Here is a 22,345-nt window from a genome sequence, read left to right on the forward strand (position 1 = left end):
AAAAAGAAAGCATTGGGTGCTCACATTCACATAATACTGCACCCCACCAGACAACTGGATGTCAGCAGCATCAGATGCCCAAATATAGTCCCTGGAAACTCTTAAGTAAATATGCCACCTAGTGTTTAATTGGGACAATTTCATTCATACATCATCTTTATACCAAGCTTTTTGCTGCATGTGCCAGTGGTACAGTCTGACAGAGGTATCTGGAGATTCCTTCACCCCTTTCCTCTACCCAAAAAACACACCCTACAGCTTCCTCAATGAAGAATTCTCTTCCTCCTGAGGGACTGTTTAGCTCCTGATGGACTCCACCAAATGGCTGATACCTTCCCAGCACTGCTGTCTCCTTTGAGACACCTCAGACTGCCAGGAACAAACCAGGGGGCACTGAGAAATGACCCTAGGGGTGTGTGTGTGTGGGGGGGGTCACTTGCACTGTAAAGATACCAAATAAGCCTGATTGGACTTCAGAAAAGCTACCTAATAACATCAGCCAAATGGCACACAGGCATGTAGTGAAGGAAGAAGGGCTTTCCACAGCTCTCTACCTACAGGTGCTGGGCACAACCATTTTTGAGGAGAAACACTATTCCCAGCTTACAGCTTGCCAAAAGGGGACAATGTGTTACCACAATACAGGTATTGTTTAGAGGGATGAACCAACAGAAAATCAGAGAAAGAGGTTTTCAAAGTGTAACAACTATTTCCTTTGACAAGTAGCAGAGACATAACTCCTTCTGAGGCTACAGCAATGTTCTCCTTACTGGCCTTTAGCCCCTGCTTAATACTGGCACACCTGCCTTAAATGGAAGTATCACTCCTGACAGAAGAGATACTCCAGGTATGTACATGGCTTGGCCCTCTCCCATGTGGTTAAAAGATGCAAATTGTTGCATCTTATATTTTCTCTTGATGTGTCTGTCATGGACACTCATTAACCAGGGATTAGATTCTTATACTCAGTCACATCATAGCACAAACCATCCTGAATTTTCGGTAATGTCTTGTTTGCAGTTTTTCCAGATCAATAAAAATCTTTAACAAAACTCCTGTCCCTGCAGTACTTCATCAGCTACCTTTCCCCAGCTTATCCAGCTGCTGCCTATCTTCATTCTTTGCTTGAAATTCCTCTACCTATTTTTGGTCCGTGTGACCATTTTCATGCACCAACCAATTTGAATTGATGTCAAGTGTATGATTTCATGAGACATTGTACTACTTTGCTAAAAATCCAATTATTCTGCATCTGCTGCATTCTTTTCATTCAGTACTTTTGTAAATCTATCAAAAAGGCAATCAAATCTAACTGGCAGTATTCATTCTATACAACCCACGCTGACGACCGTGTAGAGTCCCACTGTTCTCTGGGGCTGAGAATACATTACAAGAAAGAGCCCATTGTTACAAATTGTACTTTTCACACCACAGTGTCCTCTTTTCCAAATACTAGCAGATATAAAAAGCACTGGTTCCTGACCTTTGTACTAAAGCCTCAGTTGAGAACGCTGTCAACAGCACGTTTCACTGTGACCATTCCTAGTTGCCATCCTGCCCAGGCTGCTGCCTTCTCCTGCCTGGCAGCTCCAAGCCAGCTCTGCCAGCCCTGTGGCTGGGACTGTGTCCCACTGCTGCCCCAGCACAGATGTGCCCGAGGAGATCCCTGCACCTGGATTCCTGGTAGACCAGCTGCAGGGTGAGGGTGCAGACTGCTGAGCTGGCTCTCCATGGCAAGAGCCCAGATCAAACAGAGGACATTTGCTTGGGCTCTGCGCCTGACTCCACTCGAGTGCTCACATGCCTCAGGGGTGAAACCTTCTGCACCCTGAGTATGGAAGAAGATGCTCAGGGGATATGGGATACATGGTTTATGCTCAGAAAGGATAATATCTAGAGCGTGATGGGACAAGTGCCAGTCAGTGAGTAGGAACACAGAAAGCTGGCCAAGACGTTTCTTGGCAGACGGTCTTCAGAGCGCGCAGGATACAGAAGAGGGAGCATAACTTGGCTAGCACTAAGCATTTCATGGAAGCCTTGGACATGAGGATTGAAGCTCCAGTTAATTTCTCATTAGTGAAGAGATGATTCAGAATTGAATCATAGAGCCATGGAATCACAGAATGGTTTGGGGTTGGAAGGCACTTTAAAGATCATCAAGTTCCAACCCCCCTGCAGAGACACCTTCCACTAGACCAGATTGCTCAAAGCTCCATCCAACCTGGCCTTGAACACTTCCAGGGAGGGAGCAGCCACAACTCCCTTATGCAACCTGTTCCAGTGTCTCACCACCTCACAGGAAAGAATTTCTTCCTAATATCTAATCTAAATCTACTCTCATCAGTTTGAAACCATTATCTCGCACCTAATCACTGCACTCCCTGATAAAGAGTCCCCCTTCATCCTTCCTGCAGACCCTTTTTACGTACTGGAAGGCTGCTATAAGGTCTCATTGGGGTCTTCTCTAGGCTGGAATGCATTCTCCTCCCATGGGGAGGAATCAGTAACTGCTGCTTTGCTACACTGGTAAAATATCTAAATCTGGATGAATCAGGGCCTTAATAACATTTTTTCAGGCACAGAAAACCACATAAAAATAAGACTAAAAGGCACTTAGGAGATTTTTCTTCTGCCCACCTCAGGTATCAGTGCTACTTGTGTGATTTCTCACAGATGGTTTCTAATGTGTTTCTAGGCCTTATTACATGGTTTCTAATGTGTTTCTAGGCCTTATTATAAGGGAGATTCTGTCACCCTCTTAGGCACTCCATCCCAGTGTTTCAGTGTTCCTCCTTTTTTTTTTTTTTTTTTTTTTTTATTAATAGCTAACTTGCATTGTTCATCACTGTACTTCAGGCCTATCACCTCATGCCCAGCATAAGTACAGAGGACAGGTTTTTCCTTGTAATTAGCCAAGCAAGTGCATGTCCTAAATGAGCACATCACTAAAAACACTTATCTTCTAAATAAAATATAATGGATAAATATTTGGCATGATTTAAACACTTTCCTTTTGATGTTAATTCCAACAATTTCCGCTAACAGAAATCATCTCTTGTTCTTAAGAAGCCGAAGTATTTTAAGATCAAAAGATGGCAGTTTAGAGGTGCTTGTAAACATTCAGTGCCTATTCCCACAGAGTCTCAAGATTCATGCAAGATGATATAGATTTTACTTAAAAAATGTTTTTTCATTTTCCAGTGACTAGACAAATTAAATGTTCACACTGAAAGGCACCATCCCAGTCTCTATGGGAGTCTGCTTAGAGTAACTTAATATCCTCAAACTATGTAAAGTACCTAGAAGCCAAAAGAAAAGAAACTCCTATGAGGCTTTTACAACAAACTAAGCATAGATTTTATGCAACAAACATTTAGCTTTATTAAAATTATTAATATGCTCATAAACTGGAAAATACCCCAGAGAAAAAGATTAATTTATGTATTCAACAGAGCCTGGCTGCAGATACAGTACTGTACTTGAACGAGCCAAGTGGGGTTTGCTTTAGGACTACAATAAACCCTTCAGGTGTATCTAATCACTTTTAGTACCAACCTGACTTTCTCATTTGAGAAATTTTATTCCACAGTTGTGGTATTAAGGTAAGAAATTTTCACACTGCTTCTATTTGGCCACCTTTCTAAAACTCTGGATTGGGAAATTCCTTGGTGGTAACAAATTTCATCTTCATCTTTGCTTCATCTTTGAATCCATATGCTTCTGTTGCGTGAGACAAATCTCGCCGTGGGCGCGAGCTCGGTTCGCGAACAGAGTCAATCGAGCTAGTGTTGGTTCGGATTAGTATCAGGGAGCTAACTTTGACCCGCCAGGCTCTGGAATCTGCCAGAACCACACCCAACCAAACCCGGGCATGCACATCTGGGCTAGCCCCAGCTGGGCACAGGCGGGGCGGGCACCGTCCGGGCACCTGGTCCTGGCACCCGCTGCCTACATGCTTCACTGTGTCCTGGACTGCTCCAAGACCCAATGGAATATTTGTCAATCTTCCCATTCATCTCAGTAGCATTTGAATCAGATCATACCCATTGCATCATGTCATATGTGTAAATCAGTGTTTCCTCCAATTTACACATTCTCTTCAGGCATAATCTTATCACTTATTCTGCTTAAGGCAGAAGTAATGAATCCTAAACTGATGGTAATAGCCTTACATAAACCAGGAACCTAGAGAGATGTTAACAGCTCAGGGAAGCAATGTAAGCACATACTTTGCAGTGGAACCTCTCTTTCTCTCTATTGTCTCAGTTACCGTTACTGTTAAAATGAGCTCAAATAATTCATCACAGAAATCCATGTCTAATCAGGCAAAACATTAGGTATTAGTTAAGAATGCCATGGTCAGCTACAAAGCACTATCCCTTTTCCAGTGCATAAACACAGACAGCCAGAGGGAAGGAATTCAGAAAGATACATTCCATTATTTTACTTCGGTAACTTTCTTATTTTTATTTCTTGTAAATTGCCTGTTTCATATTTACGATCCTTTAAACAACAACAAAAAAAAGAGAAGTTTTAAAGAGACACGGCTGGAGAATGCAGAAGAATGCTGCCATTGAAAGGCAAAAGAAAATGATCAGCCAGCTCTATTCTCAGTACAATGGTACTTCTCCTATAAAGCTGTAAAACTGCTTAAAATATGTACACTGGTACATCTATAAACTCCTCCTTGATGTGGTTCAGTACCAAGGAGGATTCTGGATTAAATCAGTACTGAATTGCTGACAGTTACTTGAAGAAGACAGTCGGGTATGTAGTTAAGTACTCAGGTCAGGGCATGCCCCAATTAAGTACGTACATGTGGTAACCTGTGTGCAAAATACTACTCTTGCAGGACAAGCCTGAGTGTCTGATTAAAGGAATAAATTACTCCCAGAGTAATTTTGATGTATTAAGTTTGTTGCTTCCAGGAGCAAAAATGCCACACACCTTTTATCATTACATGTGTTACTGAAATCTGTGGATAAAGGCGACCTTTTTGTACAGACTTTGTGTTGCTACTTATCAGTGTGGTGTCTGAGCACCTTCCAGGGAAAACCAGCTGAGGAGGAGCTCCTTGTGAATTCTATGGATATGAATATGGAACCGAAACTCTAACCCCTTAAAATAAAAAAAGGTGGTGGGTTGTTGATGTCCCTGTAGAATACATTTTAGTTTGTTCTGACCAAGCATGCTACAGAAACCAGGGAGCTGAAGGCTATGTAGAAGACACTGGGTCAAATTATCAGAGCAGTTCCAGCCCAGAGTCTGCAGGAACAGATGTCTTTGCTCTCTATCCTCTTAACCCTGTGATATGCAGCTAGGACAGCACAGTAACTTGCAGCCCTCGTGTGGAAGGACATGCTCAACATCTGGATAGACATCCCAGCAGAGAGTTAAACACTAGCTAGCTACCTGTAATAGGATCATTAGGGGTTTAGAGGAGCTGCAGAATGGGAAGCATAATGAATAAATGAAAGACTGAAAAGATTTCTTTATCGTTGGCTAGCAGCAGTACCAGTAGAGAATTCAATGAAGAGAAAAACATGGAGTGGTAAGATGAGGGCCAAAGGCCTACAGAAAGACGTGGTGTGAATAGCAATGTAGAACAGTAAATAGTTAAAAAAAATGAACCAAACCAGTGGTTCTCTCAAAATTGTCTGTCTCCTGTGCAGTTTTGATGTAAAGAAAACTGCAGTGCCCCTAAAATTAGTTTCATAATCAGATTACATATCCAATTAAGCAATGTTAGAAAACAGTCTTTCCTGGAAGTCCTGCTTTTGCTTCTGTGGGAAACTGTGTGTGAGCAGCATGACTAATGAGGACGGTAATACCAACCACTATTTCCAGCAAAGTTATTCTCCCTTTTCTGTCACCTTTGCCTTAATAGGAATAGCTTTCTTATCTGTCAGTTATTTGCGTGGGATTTTCTGCGGAGGAAATCTATAACCTTGCAGACTCCTTAATATGCTTATCAGCTCAGCTCTTTAGTCCTAGCTGCAGCAACTGTTATTTGCACTTAAATGCCCAATAACGAGTCCCAGTGAAACAGATAGAGAGGTTGCCATGTCAAGCAGCAATATAGTTTTCTGCACCATCCTGCAGCTGAGGGAAGCCTCCACATGCAGCTCGCTCTTAAGCGTAGCTCAGAATCCTACACTATTCTTTAGAGACCTTTGTTCCATGCCTCTCCTGGCGTGTACAACCATGAGCACTGCAGCCCAGGCTCTGAGCAAACTCATATTTCATCTACAACTGGTATGCTTGAACTGACTGAGCCAGATCCTACTCGGAGAGAAGTTGACGGGAGCTTTGCCAGGAACTGAGTAAGAGGAGACCTGGCGCTGGCAAAACCTTCCTTAATCTCTACCGTGTTTACCAACAGTTTGTTCTCTGTCAGATAGGTTAAGATCATTCTTTTTGCAACTGTTTTAAGCTCAACTGCTGCCAAGGCTTTTATTTAGCTCCAGCCTGCAGTGCTTATCACATCCAGCGTGCTAACAGGAATACTGGAGAAGCTGTAAAGCAACCCAAACTGAGGAACTGCTCCTGTGTAAGGCCAGCATAGTAAAAAACCAAGGTGTGGGGCACACTCATTGCCTGACCCAGGGGCCTGTATCATAGTGTCCATGTCCCACACAAGGCATGGGGTGGCTGCAGTAGCACCCAGGGCATGTCATGGGTGCAGGAATGTAAATATAAGAGCAAGGAACCAGGAGGGTTTCTCATCAGCAACCATAATAGCTTTCACCTCCTTAAAGCACTCATGAATTTCCATCTTGCATTTACTTCCAGTATTTCAATTGCTTGAATATATTTTCCCAAACTACACTTCCTGATGTAGGATTAGAAAGGAAAAATTTCTTCTCTTATCCTGGGCAACATGAACCACTGATGTTGTAAAGGCAGCAGTTGCAAGATAACATAAACAGGAAGGCAAGAAACATTTTAGAACTATGTATTTTACTGACATATTATTGCAGTTTTCTCTCTCCGATGTGTGAAGATTAATTACTTACAGAAAGTTATATTTCTCCTACATTCACCACTAATGTGAATTACTGATAATTGATTACAGTATGTACCAGTAGCAGGTACTTATCTGCCCTACATCTTCTAGTAGAGATGCTCATTTGCCCCACATACAGCATTTCATAAGCACAGCAAACAGGAAGCAGGTGATCACAACTTGCCCAAACTTAAATCACAATCCTGAACAGAAAACATACAACTTTTGACTGTTTTTCACCCACACAAAAAGCTATTTCTCTGTCCCAAATCCTTTTTGAAGCTGGATCCCACTAAAATGACAATTGCCTACATTGCTAAGGAAGTATTTACAGAATGCTGTTCTCCCACAATACTTCATTCCTAAAAATCATTATGGTTCCCTTCAAATTAGAGATCTGTTTAACTATTCTGACTTAAATGTAGAATCTGTGTTTACAAATCTAGAACCTATTTAAAGCTATACACAAACAATTTCCAAACGAAATGTCAGCATTATGTATCTTAAAGCATAAACATTTTCTTAGGCTTGTCCCAAAAAATGTTGCATAAAAAGGCATGAACAACAACAGCTCAATCCAGCCCATGCATCACACTCCCCTTCTGGGGTGGGGATGACTCCACTAATTACAACCTTGAGGAAATTATTGTTATGGGAAATGACAGGTACCCCAGGCAGTACCAAGATATTTCATCCCAATGCCCTCCTCCCACCAGCCCATGCCTTTGGTTGTCCCCTTCCATTGACCTACCCCATGGGAAGCAGCAGTGATGGAGTGACTGAGACATGGAATGATCTCTGTTGTCAATGTGGGAGGTGACAGAATGAGCAGGCTCCCTGGATGGTGTTAACAAACCCACTAAGGAGACAAATGCCTTCAGCTGCACTTTCACACTCTGGAATTGGTTTCAGTATAAAACAAAATCTCACTTGTAAAAAGCCTAATTGGTAAGAGAAGAACTGACATTTAACCTTAGAGCACTGAATTCTCACATTCCTCTTGATAAATAATGTAAGCTTCTGCCCTGCATATGTAGCTTTCCTTCCATCATTCCTAAAATGTTCAAAATACTCCAAGCAGCTTTTAAAACAAACCAGCTCAGTTACCAAAAAATGACATTGTACCTGTTCAATTGGCCAAATGTAACAAAACACACTTGGCAAATAACTCAATGGTTTTTCATACATGCAGCAAGGAATTTACTTGGCAGAGAAATTCCGTACTGAATACTCATTCCTTTATTTCTAGGAACGGAAATTTATTGGAGTAAATGAAGTGGTTTAAAGGGCATTTGTGGGCAAAGCATGGCTTTTGTCTAAAATGCTGTACAACACATGACAGCCTCAAGCAAAACATCTGATACATCTTCTACAAATACCACTCCCCAGTATTGTTTCTATATTTTAGAGGACTTCTAAAGTGTGTATTAAAAAAACCATTACATCCCCTTTATCTTCCTTTGTCACTACATGCTATTACTGACAAATGCTCTGTATTTCACCAGTTTATTCCAAAACCCAGTCCATACTTTATCTGAGGGTTCTGTGAGAAAAAAATGGAAATGATGACCTGAGTCTTTGCTTGCTACCAAAACCTCTCATGAACTTCCCCCAGGAACATATGAAGCAAAAGCAAACATGGGAGGCACCATTTTACAGGCTCCTGTGAATTTATTCTGGTTGCTAATAATTTAGTGGACATAATCTTTTTTATACATGGATTTCCATGAGATGATGGAAAACTACCCATATCAGTAGAAAAGCCTATTTGAACTCCTCAACATCAAGGCCTGAGCTGCTGTGACAGGTTTTCAGCCTATAAGCAGATCACCTTGCCTGTTGAGCTCCCCTTCTCTTGTAGCTGTGATTACTCCTGCCCCTCCTGGCAAGAAAAATATGTCAGAAACAGCTGCTGTTCCTCCTTCTGCTGCTTCCCCTCAGTGGGAGGAAGGTAGGGAGGGTTGCCAACAATGTAATGGCTAAACTGAAGCCAGCTATTTTTACACAACAGCACAGCCACAAAAGAAAACCAGATGAGCACCAGCCCTTGTGGGGTAAAGACCTGCAGTGCTGCCATTGACATCGTCAACCACCTTGCAGGTACATAATATTCCAAACTCTTTAATTTTATTTAGCAGCAATACAAAAGACCTCATCCAATTACTAATGAGGTCCAGAGGTGTGTTTTCACTACAGACAGCAAGTTACATCAGGTCCAAATATTTTCAAGCACATGTACCTGGAACTAAGGATGCAGTTCTTCATTCACTTGAAGCCAATATAATAATTTTTTATGCTGTCACCAGAAGAAATTCTTGCCTTCTCCTTTGTGCTGCATTTCCACCCACGTGAGGTGGATGAGGTAACATATCTGGCTGAAAAATCCATGGGTTTTTTTCCCTGGTTGAGTTAGTTTTAATCTGGAGCAATTTTCACCTACTGTGTAGCTGCATAAAACCTTATATCAGCAGAAAGTTGGTGCTGAAGGATAGAGGGCAGGCACCCCCTCAGAAACACACTGCCTTCTTTTGGTCAAAGAGAATTTTTAGAGTACTCACTCAAAACTGTCCATCCCAGAATAAATTTGCTTAGGAAATACATGGTAGTAGAAGAAACCCCTCTGAGATATTTGAGAGCACTTTGAGAGATACAAAAGACCATTGCTCCTCAACTGCAAGAACTGTAAGTAAAGCTGAACACATTTTTTAAATTGTATTTTTCTTCTACAAAAATATTATCCTAATTTCCTAGAGAACGTAGCATGATTATCAATCATCACAATTATTTTATTACACTACAGCCATGTAATAATACTTAAAATCATCCTGGTAATAGTCCAGTATTTTCTCAGTATAGAAGAAATATTTCCAGAGCATCTGCTAGATCATTCCCCATTATTTTCTTGACTGATCTAACTCACACCTACACAAAAAATTCTGTCACACTGCACTATGTTTATTTCCAGTTGTGGCTCAAATAACATCAAAACTCACTTTCTTGTGCCTGTTACAGCATCCACAGCCAGTGTTCATCCACAGGAACCAACAGAGCAACCATGAAACCCATCTCTATGGCACCCCCTCCTCTCACATATTACAATACCATCCCACTGAATCCAAACCCCATTGTCATCAGTGGATTTTTGAAATAAAACTTGAATGGAGGACTTGTTGCTGTTGCCATTCACCTAAGGACTTCCCTGCAGCAGTATGTTTTCCCTAAAACATGTCACTGCCAATGGAATTCACTTGTTATGGAGGCTGAATAGGTTTACATGTCAGGTCAGTTACTCGAGAACTCATTACTACTGAGAAATCCAAACTAGTACATAATCAACCTGTGCAGACAGGTGAATCCAACAGACAATAATTATGCCAGAAATGTCCTTGAGTTATGAGAATACACACAAAAAAGCTGATCTCTTTTCATGCTCATTCTTACTGTAGGACGGCAAATTCATTCCCTGCTACCCAAATACAAACCAGCTCTAGATTCCAGCTACCTACCCAGCACACTGCACACTAACATCATCAGTCACACAGCAGTACACTTGCAAATATCAGTATGTCAGTTCAGCACAAACACTGGACTTAAAAAAATGTTTTGTTTGACAGTTCTTACTGCCTTACCGCCCGGGAAATGAAAATATCCACATGTCACTGCTTACAAGACTCTTTCTCATATGAAAAAGAATTTCTAATTATACATCTTCAGATGGCTGCTAACTGCTCAAAATTCTCAGTTTATCACCATGTAAATAAGTCCTTCTCCATACAATGCTATAGGATGCAGGTGCAGGAGAGAAGAAGACCAAGGAAAGCCCACTTCAAATGAGAAGAGTGAGAAGCAAGGAAGATAATACACAATATCCCAATTTCAGACCCACAAGAAGAAAGGGAAGAAACCACACAATATCCCAATTTGAGAGCCATCCACCAAAGATTTGGCAGAAAAGAGGAGCTTTGCACTGTGAACGGAAAGATAACAAACTTGAGCTGTGGTGAAGGGTCAGTGGGAACCAGCTTCATATTCCTACTGTGAAATATGCTTGAGTATACATGGACAATAACATGACTTTTGAACAATTTTAGATGCAGTTCCTTAGTTAGCCAATATGTATATTTATATATATATTTACATAGTGAAAACATTTGCAGTCAGTACTTAGAAAGCTTTAATCATAAACTCCAGACAAACATTCATTTGGAGCCAAGATCATATTAACAGGATGTAAACTTTTCAGTGGGATAGTAATATTTTTATAGAGTATTAGTAATACTTCTATATAGTATATAGAAGTACATAAAACCAGAAGATGGTGTTTAGACAAACTGTTTTTTCTCTTAGATTTGATAGAAAAACTGTAATTGATTGCCAAAATTTTGAACTGAATACTTACCTTTTCAACGGGAGTATTTTCTTCACTTGTTACACTTGCTTTCCTTGATTCATTTTTTGTTCTGCTCAGCCTGCGGGACACTTTTTCTCTAAGCAAAGTGGCATAGCCTATGTGTTCATAGATGGGGTTTGTTGTCATTTTGGAAATATACTCAGAAGCCTTTGTTTCTATATACAATGTTATCAAGCCATCTGTAACCAGGTCGTGGATTGATTCGAATCTTTTCTCCCCAACAAAGTGCTTCCCATCATAGAACAGCCTGTAGTTTAAGGTTTGATTACCAAATCTGGAAAAAAAAAAAAAGGAGGGAGAGAAGAAGGAGATAGGGGAAAGAGTGAGAGAGATAATTCATATTTGCAAAACTCTCAGGTGGCAATTTGGCTGACGAGTCTATATATTTGGATTATATATTTGGATTACAATATAATTATATATATTTGCATTACATATGGAATATGCACATGGCTGCAACTGGACCTTTGTGGACAGGTCAAATCAGGTTCAAGTCCAAATCTAACTCCATCAAATGACCCAGCTACAGAACTGAGGCCAGTTCTCCTGAACAAGCAATATGACCCAGATGTACGTGGTTTTAACCTAAATCCAAACCAGACTACCACAGCAATCAGAAAGGCATGTTTGCATTCAAAAGAACAAAGAACTTATACCAGGATTATAATTGTGTTAAGAGTAGATGAAATCTCAGGGTTTTTAAAAAACAGTAGGGTTTTTAAAAAACTGTTTTAAAAAGTGAAGGGCTGTAGTGGCACATTTGGTTTATAACACTGAGGTTGGAGTCCCATTCTTGATTAAAGGATTAAATGATATGACATTGGGTTAAATAGTTGTTATACTGCACCAAATGTGCATATCTCTGCATAGTTTGTTGGAAATTCAAAGAAAAGCCTCTTATTTTTTCAGCCACATTTTTCATATGAATTCCCAATTTATAAACAAATTCAGTTTTTGATTCTACAGATAATTATCCAGATGGATATAGAGATCATGCTGTTGTGTCAAAACAACATGCATTTTATCATAATCCCCATCCTTTACTAGTTCTTTTTATTCTTTATTTTGAAATCTCTCTCCAAAATGTTAAAAAATTATGTTTGTTCTTTTTCAGCTAACAAAAGTTGCTTTCAATTTACAAGACTCACCAGCTTTTCCAGATCTACCATCTGCACATCAATATGAATTCTGAGGATGCTTTCACCACCGTATCACAGCTACTTGGGGTAACTCTTTAAAGGATTTTTCCTTCTAGCTTACCAGCAAAAGGATAAAAATGCATCCTTTTAGTGTATTCCCACAGGAGTAATAATGCTTTGAAGACTGTAAAATATTGCCAAGGAGCCTCTTTTGTTAAAACCCAACAGAATATCTTGTCCTCCTGCTGTTAACCCACAGCAGCTTTAAGACTGTTGTATAGGCAGGTTGTGAAGGGCAGAGCTGAGCCAGGAGCAGCTTTATTTTCAAGTGAAGGCATTTGTGAGGGCCAGTGAGGTTGTAGATTGGGCTATCAATTAATTTTCCATTCAGCTGTATAGCAGACTTCTTTGGGCAGCAGCATTCTCTGCTTCATACTGTATTTTCAGAGCAAGCTTGAATTCCAGTTAGGAAAGACAACCAAAGTCCAGTAGGCTGCCTTTGACAGCTGGTCAAGTCACTGGACCTCATAATTTTCCAGGCTTATCTAGGCTCTTTATTGATGACTGCTGCTGCTGTTTGTGTACAGCACATCACTGAACTCAGAGGACAACTTGACTGTCCTCTGCCAGGACATGCTCCTGTTCTGTACTCACAACCCTTACACAGTTTTCAAGCAGAAACTTCATCTTTACAATACTCAATTCTAGAGACCAAGAATTTTGACAACAGGCATGGTCTGCTTCTTGAAAAGGGACTTCCTAGCCAAGTGCTGAAGGATTGACTGAATTGCTGCAGTACTGCAGTGTTCATACCACTAACAAGAGAGTCTGAAATCACTCTGACACCGTGAAGTATATTAAGTAATGCTGGACATAGACTTCACTCAAAAGAAACTGTTATAATCCCCTCTGTTAAACACATTTACATTTAAACTATAAACCTCTATTAAGACAGCATTTACCTGAGAGCAAGAGTATAGCAGCCGGGTTGCCGCTGGCTTTCTCTAAGAATATATGCTCCTTCTACACCAGCAAGTATTTCATCTGCTTGCTCCCGAGAAATGATCCCATGAAACCTAAGGGAAGACATTTCAATGACTTACAGAGCAATCCAACCATAAACACCTCTTCTTCCCCCCCCCCCCACCCTCCAGAAGCCATTTGAAAACTTCTGCACTGCAGAGCATCGGGGTCCAAGCCACCAGGACAGTGTCCAAGCATCTAAAAGTGGCAGAACAGTCAAACAACCTGGCCAAGTCCAGCACTGAGGCAAAGCAAAAACTACACTGTCTATGCAGTTTCAGACAATGTAACCCTAAAGCATACACAGTGATTATTTTCTGCAAATTGCCCATCTTTTCACAACCTTTCTCCTCTACCAGCCTATGCCCCTCTGCCTTGTTTCCTTCCTAGAGACCGTAAAACAGAATTGAAAACTAGGAACAAATGTGTTATTTTTTTTAACATGCAGATGACTTAAAATTAAAATGAGGTCATTCTTATTATCTGTTTGATTTATTTGTCTCCTCAAATTTGTAAGGGAAAGAGAGACAAAAAAATGGAAACAATTATTCAAAATTCTATTCTGCATATATTTAAGCAGAAAAAGAGACAGTAGCCTTGAAAAAATATTTTTCTTCATTTCAAGGATTTCCTCACTCAGTGTTGGAAAAAATCTATGCTTCTCTGATTCTTTTGTCATTGCTATTTTAAGAAAGAAAGAGACCCTAGGATGCACAGCTAACCTTGTGATAATCAATATTTAGCAGTGATCTTTCCACAAGTACAAATGCAGTCTTTAGAGCAGATTGAGTCTTAAATACTTTGCACATTTTGCCAGCTTCTAAGCCTCCCAGCATCTCCTCAGAGGTTTTGAAAGTTTCTATTTTTGCTGCTGTTTGGAAAAAAAGGCATTAAAATGTACTGGCCTTCAGCATTTTCTCTTCTGTGACAATACATTTGAAGTGGCACATTTCTAATATTGTCTCTGGCTCAGTAGTGAAAGAGAAGAAAAACACATCAGATGTAAGTGCAATTGTTCTGTTCTCTTCCATTGTCTTTCCACAGTTAATACATGTTGGAAATATTAGGTTTAGGTGATCTCTCCAGAGTGACTTTCTATTCAAAATGATGTAAATTGATTCATAATTTCTTTCTGCACTGGTGAGGGACACTCACCTGCTGTCACATTCAAACTGAAATGAGCATCCCCTAGAGGACATAATTTAAGCATGTCTTTACCAGTAAATTCATGGCAATTAAGAACTCTAGTTAAAAGTAATGAGCATAAGCTATTTGCCAACAGAAGCTCATTACAAAATATAGCAGGCTTTATGTTAAAAAGGAACTTCAGGAAAAAAGCTCTCCTGATGATGAGTTTAAGACAGGACTGGGACAGGATAGAGACAGGATATTTGGGGCACCTCTGAAATTTCTTTAACCATGGGTGGTAAGCACTGGGTAATCCAAGCTTTCTCATGGATACTTCTAGTAGGTTTTTATAAGGGCATAAAACCAGCTTTTATCCAGTACAACATCCCCTGAACTCAGACGCCTGCATCTGACAGCAGCTGACAAGAAGTGCTGACGGGAAGAGGACAGGAAGCAGGGACATATTTATTTCACTTCACATCCTTGTCCATCCATTACCAGTTCAGCCAGAAGTTGTGTCCAATCAGCTGTGACTTTACCCTTCATGAATCTGAGAATCTCACAGGTAAAATCTTTAGTATCTTCATGCCTTTGGCTTCTGCAGCACCCTGTGGCAAGAAATTTGAGAGGAACACTGTGCATGCCCCTCTCTTGGACACCCTCTGGGGAAGACCTGTTCATTTTCCTCCTCACTTTGCTCCACTGCTGCTGCACTTTGTTGTGCCTTACATTTCTTCTGTAACTTTTCTAAAAAGGATTGGAGGAGAAAGAGGCAGAGAGGGACCAGAACCATGAGCACTATTTAAAAAGCAGATACATAATAGATTTATACAGCAATATAATTATGGATGTTTCTTTCCCTAGAAATTGCTGATTTTCTTTCCAAGCACTACTGAGCATGGAGCCAATTGTTTTTACAGGACTGTCCCAGTTTTTCTGAAATCTTTCTGAATGATAGTAACTACTGTGATCTTGACTGGGCAGGTTCACTGAGGTGACTTCTTGCAGTTCATGCCAGCCCAGGGTATGTCAAAGAGCCAGGAAGGGTCCTGGGTAAGAGACTGCAGTAATGGTTTTACAAGTTCCACTGTAGGAAGTGTGATGGGTTACTCAGCTAGGCGTTGTCTTCAGCTAAGTTTTCACTCTAGTGGCTAGAGCTGAATTCCCTGGTGTCAAAGATAATATTTAAAAAATGAAAATTCGGTAATTAGGGGCAAAGCTACTGGCTCTTGAGGTTTCTGTTGGTAGGAAAGGATCATTAAGTACAGATGATATGTCTGGGATGAGAGAAAAAAAATAGAACATGGCATCTAAGTAACTTAACTGCTGGTAAGGGCTAGGGCCTCAGGAGATTGTTCTAGCAAAGACCAAATGCCAGCTCTGGGTGCATTCTGCAATGGCTGTGCCCTTCAACTTCACCTGCCCAAGTCTCCACGCCAATGCAGGATCTAGTCTTTTTTAAGCTACTTTTTGGCAAGAAGACCACTGAGCACAAAGGAATTATACTCTGATAGTCTGTTATTTTCCTCACAACAAAAATAAACCTCTAGTTTGGGTATTTCAGACCTTGTAACCTTAGCAGGGAGAACATCAGTTACACATGCAGTAGTGTACACGCAGACTTCTGCAACCATGTAGGGTGGTGAAAGTATAGGAACACGGACAAAAAGGCAGTGAGAGAGGCAAGCTGTTTCTCTCCTCCCCAGGCCATTACAGGGACACTGGTGGGTTTAAGTGTCAACCAAAATAATGGGAAGAAATACTCCAGACAGTCTTTTTTTCCCCAAACTATCCTGAAAAGAGTAAAATAAATACGGAGGCTCACACAGCAGCACAGTGATTGTGAGCAGCAGTACTGGACTATAACATGGCTAAATTGTTAGACTTTCAATTTATTTAGCTCCCAACTGAGGTGAAAGGTAAAAAAAATATTTTATCAGATATAAATTGTATCTTTATTCTTTAGTTTTAGAACAGTAACCTTTGAATATACCCAATAGATACTTTGGAGAGGAAAATACTTACTCTCTTCCATAATACTTTGGTCTGTTCTCCACCTAAATTTTGAAAGAAAGAAAAAAAGTATTAAAAACCTGCTCAGTTTTAAAGAAAACACATTAAAAATTAATTAGGTTTGATTATTAATGAGGACTACTGCACCCATCTAAATGATGAAATGCTGCAGATTCAAAACGGTGTCTGGAACATGACTACACAGAGGAGCAGAGTAACAAAAACACGAGGTATTTTTTATTGATGGGTTTCTGGGAAGAATAGCATGCACCAATGGTGAAAAAATAGAGCTACATAATACAAATAATCGTATAAAATCTGATCAAATGGATAAAGAATAATTTACGGAAGTTTTGCCAATCTGGTATTTATAGCATAAAGCAAGGCTTTTTGGTTTACACCCTGAAGATTATTAAAAACACTTTTCATCTACAGATGGCCACCGACTGAAGGGAAAAAGTTTAACGCTTTTTTGGGGAAAAAAAACCCCAAACCAGAAAACCAAAAACCCAAAAAAACAACCAGGTTTCTGAATTTAGACCTAATTAATTTGAATTCCTTGCAGGCTGGGGAACTCGCGGGGGGCCCCGAGCGGCAGGGCCGGGCCGATCCGGCAGGGGGCGCTGTGCCCCCAGGCTTCAGGCGGCGGGAGGGCGGCTTCAGCCCAGGCGGGACGGGGGGAGCCATGGCGGGGCAGACACCTGAGGAACCCATGGGTTCCCCCTTTGTGAGGGTGTGCGCAAGCCTGTGAAGGCATTTCAGTGTTTTTAGAAAGAGATGTTCTCTCTTTCTCTCGCTCCCTCTCTCCCAGCTTTGGCACTCATCAGTAGTGGAATCATACCGGGCTGCAGCTTCATCCCCGCGTTTTCACGAGCTGGGGGTGCTGGTCAACACCCAGCTGAGAATGAGCCACCAGTGTGCCCAGGTCGCCAAGAAGGCCAAAGGCATCCTGGCTTGTATCAGGAATAGTGTGGCCAGTAGGGCTCGGACAGTGATTGTCACCCCGTACTTGGCACTAGTGAGGCTGCACCTCGAGTGCTGTGTGCAGTGCTGGGCCCCTCGTTAGGAGAAGGACATTGAGGGGATGGAGAGAGTCCAGATGAGGGCAACAAAGCTGGCAGAGGGTTTGGGGTACAATCCTCACAAGGAGCAGCTGAGGGAACTGGGGATCTTTCCCCTGGAGAAAAGGAGGCTCAGGGGAGGCCTCATTGCCCTCTGCAACTCCCTGAAAAGGAGGTTATAGCCAAGTAGGCATCAGTCTCCCAAGTAACAAGCTATAGAACAAGAGGAAATGGCCTCGAGTTGTGCCAAGAGTGGTTTGGATTGGATATTAGGAAAAATTTCTTCACTCAAAGTGTTGTCTGGCACTGGAACAGGCTGCCCAGGGAAATGGTGGAGTCACCATCCCTGGTGGGATTTTAAAAGACGTGTTGACCTGGAACTTAGGGACATGGTTTAGTGGTGGACTTGGCAGTGTGACAGGGTCCTGATCGGGCCTAATGATCACATCTTTTTCAATCAAAATTGTTCTATGGCTTTGTGATTCTAAGTGTGCTGGTTTGGGCTGGGGTAGAGTTAATTTTCTTCACAGCAGCAAGTGTGGCACCATGCTTTGGGTTGCTGATGGAAACTGTTGATAGCACAGCGATGGTTTTGTTTCTGCTGAGAAGTGCTTACACAGAGTCAAGGAGTTTTCTGCTCCTCACACCAACCACCCTGCCAGCAAGTAGGCTGAGAGGGAAGAAGTTGGAAGGGGACACAGGCAAAACAGCTGACCCCAACTGGGCAAAAGAGATATTACACACCATATGATGCTCAGCAGTAAAACTAGGGAGAAGGTTAGTCAGGACACCAAGGACACCACTGCTCTGGCACTGGCTGTTCATGGTTTCATTCGCATCACTTGTCTTTCTTGGGTTTTATTTCTCTTTCTCTCTCTCTCTGTTTTTGGTGGTTTTTTTGTTGTTTTTGTTTTTTGTTTTTTGGTTTTTTTAATATATATATATATTTCCCTTTTCATTAGAATTTTATATTAACAGTAATTATTACTACTTTATTTAATTATTAAACTGTTCTTATCCTAACCCATCAGTTCTCTCAGCCTTCCAATTCTTTTTCCCCCACATCCTGCTTGGCAGGTAGGGGTGGGTGGAAAGCAAGCAAGTGGCTTTGTGATACCTAGTTTCTGGCTGAGGTTAGTAAGCATGACAGAACTGAGTAGAAGAGATACATATTTAAGATCCTGATTATTTAAAAAAAAAAAAAATATATATATATATATATATATCCGAGTGCATACCTGAGTAAAGTTGCCCATATAAATGGAATTACTGATTCATACTTAGATGCAAATTTAGAAAAAACTGTATTAAGACTGTTTTCATCCTTTGGGATAAAATTGATGAATTTTCATAATTTTATCTTACTGGAAACAAGGACCTTTGTTATTGTTTTGATTAAATCTCATTACTTCACTCATAAAAATTTTTAATTGATGAAGGTTTTTTATTTCTGAACGGCAAATGCATAAATGTGGCATTTTTGATTCAGTAATCTACACATCATGCACTAAACCCAAGCAACAGACTTTCTACCCTGCAGTCACTCAGGCTACAATACAGCACAAGGTGAACTGAAGTCTGCACAAGATAATGAGAATCTTCAATGGAAAGAAGACCTATGGGAGTTCAATCAAGTCCTTACTGCACTTCTTCCCAGCTCGGCAATTCTTCTCTAGCACAGCACTAACAATATCAGTACCATACCCTTGAAACCCCTGCCTAGTAATAATACCTCGATACAAACCTTTTTGAGCTCTGAGGGGCAGGAATAAGGGGGAAAAGCAAACACAGAAGTGAAGAGAGAGTAAAATCAGAGGAACTGTCAAGAGCAGATGCTGTGTTTCTATGTGCAGAAATGGCAACTCAGAGAAGAAAGCATATCAGTTCTATTTTTTTAACTTTATAAGTTAGAAAAAAAATCAAGAGAAAGCCTCAGAGAGGAGGTTGATCATATGATCATCTTTAGTAGTGCTACATGACTTTATTATCTTGCAACTGTGCTGCCTTCCTTTCATCCTTCAAGACCCCTCAAAGCATGTATTTAGCTAGATACTTAATTAAAAATGGGTATCAGAAGCTGGGCTAGGTGACACCACCACATGCAATCCTCTCTTTCATGGGAACAAAGGCCACTCAGTACACTGAAAATGGGGACAAGAACAAAGGGATAAACTTTCATTCCCACAGAAAGCCAAATAAAACCTTTATACCACAGGAGGTAAAGCATGACTTTCACCTAGGATTCAGAATCTGCTTCTGTTTTAAAACATATATTTTCCTTGATTGTATATACACACAGAATAAATCCCAACACATAATAAACCACAACACAGAATAAAGCCCAACACTTTCAGTCTATCTCAGGAAGATAAAAGAACTGACAGTGCTAGCACTCACCCTCAAAATTACCTGTAAGCACAAGGTCTCCCACAAAAGATAGATAGATAGATAGATAGATAGATAGATAGATAGATAGATAGATAGATAGATAGAATGATAGAATGATAAATAGATAGATAGATAGATAGATAGATAGATAGATAGATAGATAGATAAAAGCAATCTGGAAATCACTCCTTGAGCAAATGGAGGCACGTTTTGTATCCCTCTTACATCACCACTTACTCAAAAATCCAAATTTATCTATGAGATTTTTACAATTTTTACCATTTAACTAGCAACTGACTGAACTGCCATTTCCTGCTGTTTATGAGTTAAAAGATTTGTTCTTCTGCGAATCCTAAAAAGGCCACCAAATCCTTTGTTCTTTCTTCCCATAAACTGGAAGCCTTTACTCCAAAATCTTTCAGCATACTTGTTTGTAAAATAATCATAACTTCAGGAGTTGGCTTTAGGCAAGGAAGATAGAGCAGTATTCCCTGAAATGAAGCTCCAGATCTGCCAGACCATACTGGTGTCTCACAATCCAAATATCTGCTCTTCTGCTAACCACAACCTTTAGCCTGAAATTATTATTTTCCTTCTAACCAACTTCACCACTCGGAACAAACACATGAAAACAAAGTTACAGCAAGATAAAAGATCAAAACAACATCAGAGTATCTACATCAAAATCAGAATGTTGGACTCAACCTGGAAATAAACCAAGAGCGTGCACAACTGATGGAGCAGAGGCTTAAAAGTATCAAAGGAGCCAGTAGGTCTCTTTTTTTGCCAAATGCAGGCTCTGTACAAACTTCAAGGAAAATTCTATATATATCCCAGAAGGCAAAGGTGACCGAAATTCAGGTGGGATTAGCTTTCTCTTTCCTGATTTAAATGGGCTCACACACACAAAGTTGGGCAAATGTGCCTAAGAGAATTTTTAGTCATGGAAAGAACAGAAAATCAGCACGCAGAACTGTGACTGTTTCCCAGTGGCAGAAGCCCTGAATAATCAGCCTTATTCTGAGGTCACATACACTTAGGGTTTTCTTTTCACAGATAATGGCTATTAAGAACACTTTTATCACTTCCCACATAGTTCTCACAATTTCAATGTTGAAACAAGGGCCACCTTTCCCAGGTGACCAGTTGGTTTTATCCATTACCTTGGCACATCTCCCTAGACATGGAGGAACACGGAGAGATTAGAGGGTTTGAATCCTTTAGGACTCATATTCAGACCAAAAATGAAGTACAAAACTAAGGGAAATTATGCAAGGCAAAAAATAGGTCTTCGCCAATAAAAATATATTTTCCCTTAAAGACCTTCACAAATTGCTTTTTACTCTTTTTACTCTTATAAAGAGGATAAATAAAATGGGTCCTTTTTTTCCATGAAAATTAAGTATCCACTTTCAACTCAAATGTGAGATGGTAATTTTCTGGCTTAGAAAAAGGCATTACAAAATGTTGTTGCAGAGCAGGCATTTCTCACCGTTGTTCCAGAAACCAAGTGGAAAATGCTGAAAATTACTACTGAAATTCATAGTTGTATGAACTATGGATCATCAGTGAATGCCAAAATTGTTTAAAATGAAAGTCAAGTTAACTAGGAAATAATATACATGGTGAAACAGCCTAAATCACCTCTAATCCAGCACCTTCAAGAGAGCCAGCAACATCAAATAACATCAACTCTTGAAGCCTGCTCCAAGAGAAATGAAACCCTGCATAGCTCTCCTGGCACTCTCAAAGGGCCTTTGGGAGCTCGTGTTTGAAAGACGTTTGTATTCTCCAGTCTTGACTCCCACCTTGACAAAGCTGATTGCCTCTCCTAAGCCCCCAAGAAAAAGCCAACGCTGCCTGGTATGTTTGATCTGGTTTTATAGGTTCTTTTTACAATGTTGTAACACATTCCTCTAAGGGAGTTAGTTATACTGAGGTTTGAAGTCAACACAGGGGAGGAAGTAAGTTTTCTTCTTCAAAAAAAAAAAAAAAAAATACACCAGCTACCTAAGCTAATTCAATACATTACATTTATATAATTTTTAAGTTTACTGAATTTTAATGCCCTGGGATTTGTGGCTCCTCTTTTGGCCAGGATGGTTTAGCCCTGGAATGACATACTCGTGCTAATGTGCAGATTATTGCATTAAAATCCTACACCACTCTGCAAGAT

General features: G+C 40.5%; 1 protein-coding gene across 1 annotated transcript in view; it reads right to left on the bottom strand.

The window, feature by feature from the left end:
* The window catches only part of CHN2 (chimerin 2), a 165,644-nt gene that overhangs the window by 56,875 nt on the left and 86,424 nt on the right, over nucleotides 1–22,345 (bottom strand). Inside the window, exons 4-6 of the mRNA XM_071735599.1 lie at nucleotides 16,733–16,764; nucleotides 13,519–13,632; nucleotides 11,406–11,691 (exon numbers count right to left, since the gene is read on the bottom strand). Of these exons, the coding sequence (XP_071591700.1) occupies nucleotides 11,406–11,691; nucleotides 13,519–13,632; nucleotides 16,733–16,764 (432 nt within the window). The remainder of the gene's footprint in view (nucleotides 1–11,405; nucleotides 11,692–13,518; nucleotides 13,633–16,732; nucleotides 16,765–22,345) is intronic.

This window comes from Heliangelus exortis, chromosome 2 (genome assembly GCF_036169615.1).
Source record: "Heliangelus exortis chromosome 2, bHelExo1.hap1, whole genome shotgun sequence".
Classification (NCBI taxonomy): Eukaryota; Metazoa; Chordata; class Aves; order Apodiformes; family Trochilidae; genus Heliangelus; species Heliangelus exortis.